We start from the raw sequence: 14,124 nt of genomic DNA on the forward strand, positions 1-14,124 counted from the left end.
TTCAGATGCTGTGTAACAAGTCTCCCCTAAAAAGCTAAAAATCAATCATAAGAAGTCCATGTTTGCTTTGACTTAGATTATGAATTCAGATGGAGTTTCCTGAACTCAGGCTGTAACTGCATATTGCATATACCAAAGGAGAAATTTCTGAAAATTCAGATCAAGGTTCCATGCACCTCACAATAAACTGGATTGAAACTCTGCAGCAAGGTTCCTGGATTCTTCAACACTGGTGCAGCAGACAGAAAAGTCTGTGGCAGCTTCATTAAAAATTAAGGTTTTTAATTTAAATATGACCATAAATAATTAGTAAAGTAGCCTCTGGGGCACTAGACTCTTCAGAAGAGGTCAGCCAGATGTAGACATCTAAATGCTGTGGCCAGATTGTTGAAAGTTGTCAGCACCCAGAAGCTTCCATAGCTCCTAATGATTGTTCTAAATCTCTGAAAGCCAGTAGTAAACTGATTGGTTTAAGGGTTTCCACATAGAGGGTTGGCCTAGATTTAAGTAATACATTTTAGTTCAATTGGTGCAAGTTTTGTGTTTAAGCCAGCGCTTAGGGACACAGTTCTGCCTCTATTTAAATTCTGTTCTCAAGGTTATCTTCATGACTTAGAGGACTAGATACACACAGTAATCAAGTTCTATTGAATTTAATAGCAAATTTACATCTCTTCTGTGATCGTCACAAAACCTGTAGAAAATATATAATTCCCTATTAAACTACATAGGCTTTTAGGGTGACTTGTGTAGAACCCTATTGATTCAATTCCTATTACATTTTGTAGGACTTTATTGTATATTAGAAATATGGTATGTCACTGAACTCAGTTTTGTGTGGAAATTTATACTGACAGTACTCCAAAGAAAGTGTAAGGAGCTTACCAACAGCATATCACAAGATGTCTTACAGTAGAACCTAAGAGTTACGAACACCTCGGGAATGGAGGTTGTTCATAACTCTGAAATGTTCGTTACTCTGAACAAAATGTTGTGGTGGTTCTTTCAAAAGTTTACAACTGAATATTGACTTAATACAGCTTTGAAACATTACTATGCAGAAGAAAAATGCTGCTTTTAACCATCTTAATTTAAATGAAACAATCACAGAAAGTTTCCTTACCTGGTCAAATTAAAAATAAACAAAACCCAAACTTCCCCTTTTTTAATAGTTTACCTTTAACAAGGTACTGTACTGTATTTTGCTGCTGCCTGATTGCATATTTCTGGTTCCAAATGAGGTGTGTGGTTGACTGGTCAATTTGTAACTCTGGTGTTCGTTAACTCTGAGGTTCTACTCTACTAAGTTCACATTCCTCACCCTCCTTTCTCACTTCAGAATCTTTTATATGCAGTTTTAATGAACTGAGAGAAACTAAAATTGGATTAGAATTTGTGCTGTTTATATCATCTCGGGTCTGAACTTTTACTTCTGAAAGGAAGCATACACAAGGCTCAAATAACTACTGCTTTTCAGCAGTTTCCACCTTCATATGCTAAGAGCATATATGTGCTCCAGGAGTGGGACTCTAACAACAATCTACTCCAGGACATAGTTACTACATAAGTAATCCTCCATTACTAACTAGGGTGACCAGACAGAAAATGTGATAAATCGGGACAGGGGGGCAATAGGAGCCTTTATAAGAAAAAAAACCCAAAATCGGGATTGTCCCTATAAAATCGGGACATCTGATCACCCTATTACTAACAGTACAGTCTATGGATTATGTCCTACCATAATGTTCTAAGAACTCAGGAGGGTTGGAACTACCTTAATTTCCTTGCTTGAGAGCTCAATGCTATGAGATGCAGAGCTTCCTCATCTTCCACTGACTTCACCTTAAAGGAGGAGCTCAGCACCTTTACATGATCAGATTTTAATTTGGGTGGCCAGTGTTTCCATTTCTAGTGATTTAGGAAAATGGTAGGTAGATTTTAATTGCGGTGGAATAAAGATTTAGCCAAAATACCTCAGTCATAAGTCATGTGGCATAATCATTTCAAATGGTGCTGCAACTATAATTCTCCTTTTTTGTCCGACCTAACCATGGATGCAAGTACTTAAAAAAGAATTCTTAGGAATCAGATTGTCTTATTGTGCAATGCTTTAGGTTGTTGAATTTATTTTATTTTAGAGATTAGATATCAAAAATAATACCAGTAGATGCACTCTGGGTTTCTATTTATTACAACTAAATCCTGGTTATTTTTACATTGGCCTTAAGACCACTTGAAATTATATGTTTTACCTGTATTTTGTTGAAGTAAGCAGTTCTCAGTTTCAAAGTATGACTCTTAAGCCAAAGAACCAGTCAGGAGTGAAGTGTTCAATTGCTTGCTCTAATGGCAAAAAGTCAAGTTAACATTATATTTGACTGGAAGATGCATTAAGAGCATTTCTGTCGTGAAATTAATGAGTCATTTGAGAAAAAGATCCATATGTTAACTAGTGGCTGCACCACAAACACTAACAACTTAAGTGAAAAACTTTCCTACATTTAAACTTTGAACAGCCTTGGTTTTACAGGCCTGATTAATTTCAAAGCAAATCTACTGACTGCTTTATGGTGAAAACAGTTTGGGTCCTGAGTAATACTTTTGTTAATGTTTCAACAACTGAAAAGTTGCTAATATAATTAATATTGTAATGGGGTGGGGAGGCTTGAGGGGTGTGGAAAATGACCTTTTTTGTAGGAGAAAATACTCCTGGTTTATATTTAAAAAAAAAAAAAAAAAAAGGCTGTTTGAGAGTGTTTAAAACGTGTTTTTTCCTGAGGATATGTGCTTCCCACTCCGTGTTGGAAGAATCTTAACTATTTTGTTTATGTCAAGACCTACTTTATTATTTAATCTTAATAAAGCATTTAGTCCATAATGCTTTATAGTAAAGTGAATGTGTCAAATTGAACAGAAGCCACAACCCAAGGGGTCTGTCAAATGGATAGTACAGTTCAAAATGAGCAGGTGGTATGTATATAGCAGAGGCTGGTGTTTGGTCATTATAGGCAAGTTTTCAGGGGCTTTTTAAAGGATGTGAGTGAGGGATCTTGGTATAAATTGAGTTTGAATAACTTCACTACCCCATCCTTTAAAGTGGCGTTTCTCAAAATGTAGGGTATGCCCACCTGAGTTAGGGATGGGAGGAGACATAAACAGACTTGTTGATGGTTTCTGTGAGTTTTGGTTCTCATCTAAAATAAAATAAACAATTAAATTTGTCACGTTTGTGGTTACGGAGAAAACTTGGAGCACTATCCACTGGGTGGTAGTGTGAATCATTTATAAAATAAGATGGGTAGATAACACCACATGGCAACATTCAGAAAGTGTGACTCATTTAAGTTTCTTGAAGTGGGAGCTTAGCTGTTAAAAGTTTGGGAAACACTGTACTAAAAGAAATGAAAGTATTCTGCCCTAATCAGCGCATGCTGCTGCTTCTTTCCTGTTTGTCATGTACACCTTGTACATGGTACTGTGCAGGGCTGCTGCTAGCAGGTCAGGCTCCTGTGCCAGATATAGACTGGCTTACGGAGTTTCCTTCTCAGAGAAATACACCAGAGGTGTCTTCCAAAAGATCCTTTAGTGAACTACCAGGTACGGCTGAGGTTAGCTTAAATGAGGGTATGTTACACAGAGCACCACCTGATAGCTGAACCACATGATACAGTTTAGCATTCCATTACATCTACTCCTTTTAGTTCTATATTTCTACCATTTACAAAATGTATACTTTCATGTTATCTTTGAAATTCAGTACATATCAATCTGGTAGGTGTCTCTGAATTGTACTCGTTTTCTGAAAATTACATGACCTGAACGTGTAACAACTTGGTCATCTGGCTGTCCATTAGTTGCAATGACTGGCTGTGGTCAGTTTGGAATCCATGAGTCACCATCATCTTGTTTTGCATCCACCATCTGTAGAGTTTGCTCTGTTGATTGTTCTTTCTGAGGAACAAACTGTAGATGTTGAAGGTTTCTGTTGAACTCTCCACTGTTGGCCTTGATCACATATGATCTGGGTGCTGAATTCTTTTTCTTTACAACAGCTGGAGTTGTCCATCTTTTTCTCCATCCAGTTTGATGAAAACATGGTCACCAGGTTCTAGACCTAACAGTTCTCTGATGTCTGTTATAAAAGTATCTGTAAGCTCTTGTTTGCCTTTTTATCTGATTTGGCTAGTCTCTTGATGTCTGACCATTTTAGAGATAGAACGACAGTTCTGACTTCGGAAAAGAATCTGAATTGTCTTCCCATCAGGAGTTGTCCTGGACTATATCTAGTAGTTTTTATCAGTGTTGATCTGTGGCTCAAAAGATCCAGAAATAGATCTTCCTGCTGTAGGATTTTCTTGACTGTGTATCCAGCTCTCTTAGCCTCTTCATTTGCTTGAGGAACGTGCTAGTTTGTATGATCAAAATCCTATTTCGTTTGGAATGACTTAAATTCTGCTGAAGTGAATTGTGATCCACTGTCCATTACTTGTTGTTCTGGAGTATCGAAATAAGCAAAAGTGCACTTAAGTTTCTCAATAATACTGACACGTTACCTCTTACAAGTACATTATTCCGATATACCTGTAAAAATAGTCCACTTTGACCATGTAATGATGTCCTCTGAATTTGCCTAAATCTGTATCTCGTCTCTTCCAAGGTCTGCCTGGTAGAGGTGGTGGTGTTTCTGTTTCTTCTGCAGCGTTCTCCTGCAGATACTTTATTCTTTGTCCTTGTTGATGCCTGGCAACCACACTCACTGGTTGGACTGTTTAGAGTATTTAGTTAGTCCTTGATGTCCTTCATGGATGAGATTTAGCATTTGTTCTCTCTCTTTTTGATATTATGATGCAGTCGTCTTTAATCATGAGTCCATTTGACTCACTTAATAGTCCACATACTGCAAAGTAGTCTCTTGTCGCTTCCTTAGTGCCCTTTAGGTACTTGGGACAGCCAGCCCCAATATAATTTATCTGTTAACCAAAGAACCAGCCTGTCTCTGGTATTTTCATGTTTTGCAGTCCAAAAACAGTTTTTGGTCAATGTATACAGAGCTTTTATAGAACATTCAACATTTTCCCCTGGTCCTTGAATTCTCTGGTGAAAACATGCTCTTAGGTAAACCCCATTTTTCTGAGGTATAAACTGTGCATCAAACATAGCCAGAACTCTTTGACAGTGATCATTTATAACTGTCTTCAGTAAAGGTAAAAAACATTTAAAGATATGCCCTGCCTGCTTCCCCATAGTATAAATTAAAGAGCATACCTGAAGCATCTCCGCTTTCCATGTGGAATTTGACTGTGATGCAAAATATTTCTAACTAGTGCTTCCAGTCTATTCTGAAGGTTTGTCAAAACTGAAGTTCTCTAGAGCATTGAAGAGTGGCATATTGATGAGGCCCTACCACCTTTGTTGCTTTGTTCCTTCCTTTTTGGTTCTCCTCTGGCACTAGTTTACTTCTGACACTGTCATGTGCAGCTTGTACATGGTAGGCCACAGGCCGGCTACTAGAAGGTCAGGCTTCTGTACCAGATATAGACTGACTATAGAGCTTCCTTCTCAGAGAGAGACACCAGAGATGTGTCTTCCGTAAAGATCCTGTAATGAACTGGCAGGTATGGCTGAGGCTTTAAAATAAGGTCTGTTACGAACAGCACAGCCGAGTGGCTGAACAGTATAATATAGTTTAGCATTCCATTATACTGCAGTAAGTATTAAGGCTTCATATAACAATAGTCTAAGCAGGGTCTTTTCAAGGGTATCTGTGCTATCCAGTATCAGCACTGGTGATGAAGTGGTTAGATTTGTTTTGTAATCTGAGATTTTATTTTCACCAATATTTGTTCTTAAATTTTTGGACTGTACAATGATGTATACAGAGAATTAGTCTGCTTCCTTTTAACCTCTCCCTGTAACTAGTCTATGGCCCTCTGACATCTCCGTTAGCTGTTAATTGGTCCTTGTGCGTTCAACAGTCGATGGCAATGGAATTATCACAAAATTTGCCAAAGTATTGTCCGTCAATTTGTCTTTTTTAAAGAAATGAGTTTTCTAATCTTGATTTGGAGAAAACATTCCAGATGTGATTTGGATGCTATGGCGATCTATTCCTGAGTCTGTAACAACGTGGAAAAGTGGATGAGGTGCATACTGCTCCATTTGTCTCAATGTAGTGTTAATTCTGAAGCCTAGTAATGATGATGGCAACAATATTGATTTCATTGTTGATCACCTTAGCAGAACAGTAAATGTGTCTTTCCATTGTTATTGAAATCAGTGGTGGGGAGTGGAACAGCTGCTTTCTGTTGGGTTGCTGAGATGAAGAGCAAAGAGCTCAAGTCTTCTCCTTTAATCTTACTGCCTCACTTCTCCATAAGAGCAGGAAAAAGGAGGAGATACATCTTCTTCTCATTAGCCTCAACTGTGTCTTGAATACCAAAAAGCTAGAGCTGTTCAAAACTTTTCAAAATTTGAATTGTTCACTGAAAATAACTTATTTTGATGGGAGGAAAATGGAGAACATTTCTCATAATATTTCTGTAGCGTCTCTGCTACAACCTTATCCCTCTTCTCTTAAAGAAGAAATGGTGCCTATGCCACTCTGTTCCCTTCAGTTAAAGAGCAATGACCCCTGCCACTCTGGTCTCTGCCTCCTCTTTCCCTCTCCTAATAGTGCTTTTGCTGATTTATTCCTTTATTCCTCCCTTTTTTCCAAAGAAGGAAGTCAGTCATTCTCTGGCGAGCCCAACTTAGCCCACTCACCAGGGAAATCTTCTGCTTGTCCTAGTCAAGTAAGTTATTTCAGTTATATATAAAAAAGAGAATTCATGATTAATTATAGGAATAAAAAGGTAATAAGTTCAGTGAAACCAGGAAGAGAATGAACATAAAACGAAAATAAGACATATGTATTAACTTGCATTTATTTTTTGTTAAAATGAGAAGTTGACATTGATATTGATAATATTAAAGACAGTACATGACTGGTTTTGTGCTTCACCAGGGCTAGTAGGTACCAGGTAGACTTTTCATGTACTACTAATAAATATAGTTTTGCTTTATAATGAGACTTTCTTTCTTCATAAAAGCTGATAGCCATTTGTAGAAAGGATATAGCTGAACATATGGTGTTATTTGGGATTTCTATTTAATTCTAAAGATGATAGATCAGGGTTTTTTTGCCGAGGTATTGTCTGTTGGTTAAGTTTTTAGCTTCTTAACAAGAAACGAAGTTTTTAGGCATGAGGCCAGTAACCTGAGATGTGTTCAATGTATTTATGTCAGAGTTGGCAGAGAAGTTGTAAAAATATATTGCTAATCGATAGGAAGACAAGATAGCAATTTAATTGTTGTTGTCATTTAAGGGAATATTTATTTAATTTTGAAGTTGTCTTATGTCTTTTAGTTTTTCACATGGTATGAGTACAAGTAGTGTAGATACAGTACATTAGTAAAGTTAATTTTTACCACAGTGTCTTTCCAATTTGAACATAGGCTGTTCCTAGTTGAGTTGGTCCTAGTTCTTGAAAGTTAACAATAGGTCATAAATTCCATCATTTATTTCATTATTGTAATTTATTTCTTTAGATTCCTCTCCTTCTTTAGTACATAGCCACCATTGCAAACCTTTTCCACCAGTTGTAAAGATAGATGAGCAGCCTCTTCCCGAAGAACCAGACCACTGCTGTTTAAGTAGGCGAGTAAATTAAAACATTTTCACTTGATGAATTTCTAAGGAAACAGGGTGTATGGGGACTGTAGTGTTGTGGTATTTTGATTCATGAAAATGTAGTTTTTATATATCAGAGAATTTTGCTAGTGATGGGGATTTTAGGTTACTTCTAAAACATATAAATATCAATTATCAGTGTCTCCAAACTTAGGCAATTTTCAGACTATTCTCACTGTACTTTCATGAGTGCCTAAGATAGTAGCAAACACCACTGCTGCTGTTCCCATAGCCTACCCTAATAGGCTCTAGCTTCCCTTACCTACTGGACTTCTCCTTCAAGCAGAACAAATGGCTGTGATCGTTTGTCCCTTTCCAGTTATTTTTTATGGGAATATGTGGGGGCAGATGGGCTGTAAGTTTTCCAAAGGTTTCTTGAAGATTTTAAAACCCTTCCTGTCAGTCTTCAAAACTCAAACCAAAAAGAATCCCATATAATTGTATAAAATCTGGCAGTTTACATATGTGTGTTGACTGTGCTTTTCAAATAATAGTATTGTAACTGAATACTGCTACGGGGAGGCCATTTGAGAAGTTCAAAATTTTCCCATTCTTGATATGATGATTAATGTCTCACTTGTAATGCAGAATGAAATGAAAGAGTAGCTTCTTTTGCTCTGTGAATTGAATTTTTGGGTAGTGTGACACAGTATCAAAGGAGGATCCTTGGCACTCTGAGTACAAACCTCGGATCCTGCAGATGCTGTTTAGTTGTCTAGCTTTCTAACTGTTGGATGACTTAATCTGTTTTATTGCTGGCAAGTAGGAGTGGTTAAAAGTGTGACCATTTTTGTCAAATTTGGTTGCTTCTAAGCATAGTAACTAAAGGAATAGGTGCCTGAGAATTTTTTTTAATATAGAAATAATCCTGTTCGACTTGGAACTATTAGGTGGTGAGTCTTTTGGGTCATAAATGTTTTAACCCTGAATATGGAGAATGGGGTCTGTGTCTTGCCTGTGAAAATGAACTTGTAGTCTTTCTTGATGATTGTATAAGGCTTGGTGAAAGGTGTTTAGAGGAAGTCATCAGTAAACAGACACAACACAACGAAGAATAACCTGCGGATGGCCCATGCCAGCCGATTCAGGCTTATGGGGCTCAGGCTACAGCGCTGTTTCATTGCTGTGTAGATTTCCGGGCTCAACCTGGAACCCAGGCTCTAGCTGTCTTTGTGGTAGGAGGGTCCTAAAGCTCGGGCTCCAGAAACCCGGAAGTCTACATAGCAATGAAACAGCCCTGCAGCCTGAGCCCTAAGAGCCCAAGTCAACTGGCATGGCTCAGCCGCAGGTTTTTTCTTTGTTGTGTAGACGTGCCCTTATAGTGATGCTTGGAATAAAAGGTTTCAGAAGTGTCATGTTCTAAATGTATTTAATTTCATGTAAAACTTTTATTCGTAAAGTTATGCCCTGTTAGAGTTAATAATAATTGTATTATAACAACCCCTGAAAGCCCCAAACAAGATCAGGGCCTAGTTGTGATAGACACTGTATAAATGCATAATGAGAGACAAGCAGTGCCCAGAAGAGCTTACAATCTGAAGACTGTACACTAGGTTGGTAAACTAGCCTTCCATCTTTTAGCAGCCTAACTTCAGATACTGGATTGGGGAAAAATCTGAAAATGAAATTCGTCCTGAGTTCATTGCTATTTGTACACAGCACAAACCCGCTATGTAATTTGGCACAGTTGGAAGTTTATGCACAAAATAGAGCCAGAACAGTTTTTGATACTTCATTAATTTTGCAAATGATCATGATTGAAGTTTGAATTGCAGAGATGAAAGTTGAAGCTAGACAAATTCCGACTGGAAATGAGATGCAGATGTTTAATAGTGAGGGTAATTAACCATTGGAACAACTCCAGGTTTGATAAAAAAAAAAAGTTGATTTTAAAAAAAATTAAAAAGTAGATTTTTTTTTATTTAAATAGAAGTATTTTATTCAATGTTTCTATTTAAATTAAGTACTGGTTTACTTTTTAAATAAATAAAGCTGTTTAAAATTAAATTTCAAATTGACAACATACTGTAAGGCCTAAATTTATTGTAATGTATTAAAGTAATTTAAATTGAATACAGAAATATTAAGCAGTTGATATTTGCTGCCAGTTTTTAGAGAAAGTCAAACCACTGAATTGGAGGAAGCCACTGGCTAAGCAGCTGGATCTAGAGTTGGTTTAAGTGCCAAATCAGCTTTTGATAACAGTAACCTCTTGCAAGTGCAAAGAGTACTTTCCTCATTTCAGTTCATTCGGCTAGTTCAGTTTAATGACTGGTTCATTCAAAATTAAGAGACCAGTTGGGATTTGGGAAAAAGCAGGAAAGCTTGTTTTCTCTCTTCCAGTGCATGAATAAAAAATAGTTTTGAGGATGAGATCTATTAGTTCTAAAACCTTGAGACACTGGGACCAGAAACAGTCAGTTCAGTTCTCTAACTGTAGATACTTCCTTAATTTAATAAATCAGTTAGGTTTAAAGGCAGAACAAGTTTTGATAGTTTTTTCTTATGTATCCAGCACATTTAAGATACTTTTATTTAATACAAAAAATTAAAATGCTGTTCTAATGCATTTTTAATTGATTTGAATTTCCATCCAAATAGAGCTTGATACAAATCACAAGTAAAAAGCTTAATCATTAAGTAAATAAGAAATGCATCATTCACCATTTTCTAACATAATAAAAATGTAAATATTAAAAATCTGAATAAGTGTAAGTTAAGCTATATAATTGCTTAATTGTGTATAGATGTAATGTATACTCCTGATTAGTAAAAAGCACCACATTTAGTGTAAAGGCAATATTTAGCTGAAAATCAATGTATTGTAATTGTTACCAACAACGAAACTTAGTTTTTCCTTACAAAAATAACTAAAAAGTACAAATGCAAAACATTAAAATCAATTATTTAAATCAAGGTTTCTGGCTTGCTGATTTAAAGTCAATGATTTAATTTGCTTTGATTTAAATCAGTCCACACTGGAAAAAACTTATCAAGGATTGTGGTGGATTCATCATTACTGGCATTTATTAAATCACGTTTGGATATTTTCCCTAAAATAAATGCTCTAGTTCAAACAGGAATTAATTCAGGGAAGTCCTATGGCTTGTGTTATACAGGTCAGACTAGATGATCACAGTGGACTCTTCTGGCCTTATAGTCAATGAATCATTATCTGTGAAAGCTGTTTGGAAAAACAGCTTGAAAAAATAGTGTCTTCATGAGCTATGCGTGCTCAAGACAGTACATTTAGTCCATCACCTTATATGAGCCCTCAGTTTACTCAGAGGTTAAAAAACAGCAAAATTCTATTCAGGCCCATCATCATGGCATGTATGCATCTTCCAGAATTGCATCAGGAAATGTAATTAGCATGTTACTTGTGTTCTTTCTCCCCAGCTTTCAGCTTTCCCAGGGGAAAGCTATGTGAGAATTACTACCTGCCCCTGGAAATTTCCACTACATGCATCCGACGAAGTGGGTATTCACCCATGAAAGCTTATGCTCCAATACGTCTGTTAGTCTGTAAGGTGCCACAGGACTCTTTGCCGCTTTTACAGATCCAGACTAACACGATTACTCCTCTGATCTTTAAGACTGAGTGTGAGTGGTGTTGTTTTTTCAGAGGGAGTGTATGGAAAAATACAAAATGTACTAAAGAATGTACTGTGTAGTTTGCCAATGGCATATGAATTGAAACTATTGATATATATCTATATCTATATATATCTGCATTTGATTAAAACTCAAACTATGATTTGAGAACTTCAGCAACTCAGCCAGAGGCTAGGAGTCTATTACAGGCGTGGGTAGGTGAGGTTCTGTGGCCTGGAATGTGCAGGAGTTCAGACTAGATGATCATGATGTGGCCCTTCTGACCTGAAAATCAATGAGTCCATGAGGCATAGAAGTCCCCATAGTAGCTAAAGGTGGCCTGTGAACAGAAAGGAAAATATTTTTTATTTGTGCTGCTTTAGGATTGAGTCCTGCGTATGTTGTCACTTCAGACCTAAATTATGCAGTAGGGAACTCAGAATTATGCAATACTGTGTTCTTTTTCTCTTCCTGCTACTCCCAGAAGTCATCATTCCTTTGCAGTCCAGTCAAACAAAATGACAGGTTTTTTTTGTTTTTTTTTGTTTTTGAAACCCACGAATATTTGGGACAGCCTTTCTGTATGCAGGAGATAGATGTGGCTTTTGATACTGGAAAGGAAATGCATCTCCTCTTTCTTTTTTTGGGGGGGCAGGGCGGGGGCAGGGACAGGGACAGAAGTTCCCTCATCTCTAAAATGGGATAATAGTACTGCCCTGCCTCCCAAAGTTGTGAAAACAAATCCAGAAATACTCAAAAGGCATACTCTAGTGATGTGGTCCACATAAGTACCAAGATAGATATTTCAACTTGTACCATGGATCTACTATCCTCTCCCCATACAAAACAAGTAAAGAGTGAGGATTTGACCCACTAAAATTGTTTTCTTTTGAAGATTTTAGTTGGTCCTTCAACATTACATAATTATATTTTTTCTGACTGAAAACGGCAGTTAAGAAGATACTCCTTATTAAAATTCTTCAGGCATTGAAGAGATCCACTTATAAGGAGGATCTGAAAGGCTTAACTGTTTGTTTATTCTATAATTTTTCTAAAATATTGATTTCTGAATTGCAAATGCTGAATGTAAAGTACTTTGATAAATCCTATTTTAATTGCATTTCAATCCAAGTGTGACCCTTAGTTGCTGATCTTACTGGACATTTGATTGGAATGATTTTTTTTCTTACAAACATAAATATGCTTTTTCCCCAGAATCAACGAATCCCATCTGACATGGTATTTCTCAGAACTTCAGAGAAAACTGGTATGTTTAGATACTTTAATCTTATTGGTTGTGTTGGCGCTTTGTGGGTGCAGTGAATTTTTTGTTTGTGCTTGGTGTTTTGATTTAGAATGGTTATAAAGGTCTATGGTAGCAGATAGACCATTGATAATACAGTGTATAAGCATCATCTTTTGTGAGCTGTGTGACATTTATGGACCATAACAAATTTGAGCAGATCAGGAATCCATATTATGAACTACAGTGCATGACACATCTAAAATATGCTCCCTTGACTGAATGTGTTGATTTATTATACGTACATTTCTTATATCTAGTACTCAAATATTTAACCCAGGTATTGAAGCAAAGACAGACTGAAACTATTTTGTGTATTTGGATTAAAGATATGAATAACTGGTAGAATATGACAGTATGTATAAGGTATATATTTTATATGACCTTTTATCTGTATATATTGCAAATAAAATGGAAATAAGTACAATTGCATTGTTTTTACTAAATCATTACCAGTTCACTGATGTCATTGCATTCTATTCAATATGTGACAGTAATATGTGATTCTAGTGGTTTATATAATTTTAAAAATTGACGGCTAAATGAGGATTTAGGAAGGCTATGAACAGCTTACTTAGAACAGTTAATACTACTACTTAGCACTTACTATATAGAATGTCTTATACTGTGCTAACATTAATCTGCTGTTATTAGAGCTGTGGGAGAACTGGCATTTCTACTTTGTGGGCAACTCCATGATTTCAAAATTGGTTTAGTTCCAAATCAGAATAAAAAGAGAATTTCTAAACTTCCTGCTAAATGAATTTCTGGAAAAAAATTGTTTTCACTCAATCAAAATGTGTTGCTTCTGTTTCAACATTTAAAATTTTTAAATGTTCTTATAGTATACAAAATTTTAAAAGAAGGTCCAAATGTTTCATTTCAAAAATGTTGAGTGGAATGTTTCAATCTTATCAATATGCTTTTTCTGGAATGATTTTTTTTTTTAATTCACACATTGCCACAAGAAGTTTTGATTTCGACAAAATAGCAGTTTTCAGTAGAAAAATTTTAAATTTCCAACCAGCTGTAGTTCTGCACCATACCTGTAAAATAAATAAGTAGTATTTATCCCCATTTTAAGAAGGAGGAGACTAAGTGACTTGTCCAACGCAACTGTACAGGAAGTCAGTGGGAGAGCTGGAATTAGAATTCAGGAGTTCCATGTTCTCTTAGTGGTTCATAACCTGTTTACCATTGTGGGCCGCATCCAATACTAAGTATTATGGCCCTGAGGATGTCGCATGGGCAACAGCTCTGTGCTGATTGGGCTGCAAGTGGGCCACAGGTTGAGAACTACTGCTTTAGAGTGATTGTCCATATATAGATAATTGTTGCTACCCTGTGCACTCAAGTTTGGATTCTTTTAGCCAGCAGAGTCTGTTAGGGGATGAGTCTGTGCCATGCATGTCCTTGTGCCTGTAACAGAGGGAATAAAAGTTGGGGCAACCCTAATCACTTTTCAGATCCTTCTTATGGAATCCAACTTCAAGTTGGA

General features: G+C 36.5%; 1 protein-coding gene across 4 annotated transcripts in view; it reads left to right on the forward strand.

Annotated features, from left to right (window-relative positions):
* Positions 1 to 14,124, forward strand: part of ATP9B (ATPase phospholipid transporting 9B (putative)) — a 302,332-nt gene that overhangs the window by 84,848 nt on the left and 203,360 nt on the right. For all 4 annotated transcript variants that reach the window (XM_048840068.2, XM_048840067.2, XM_048840070.2 and 1 more), the window contains one exon: positions 12,539 to 12,590. In XM_048840068.2, coding sequence (XP_048696025.1) covers positions 12,539 to 12,590 — 52 coding nt within the window. The remainder of the gene's footprint in view (positions 1 to 12,538; positions 12,591 to 14,124) is intronic.

The sequence above is a fragment of the Caretta caretta genome, chromosome 2 (genome assembly GCF_965140235.1).
Source record: "Caretta caretta isolate rCarCar2 chromosome 2, rCarCar1.hap1, whole genome shotgun sequence".
Lineage (NCBI taxonomy): Eukaryota > Metazoa > Chordata > Testudines > Cheloniidae > Caretta > Caretta caretta.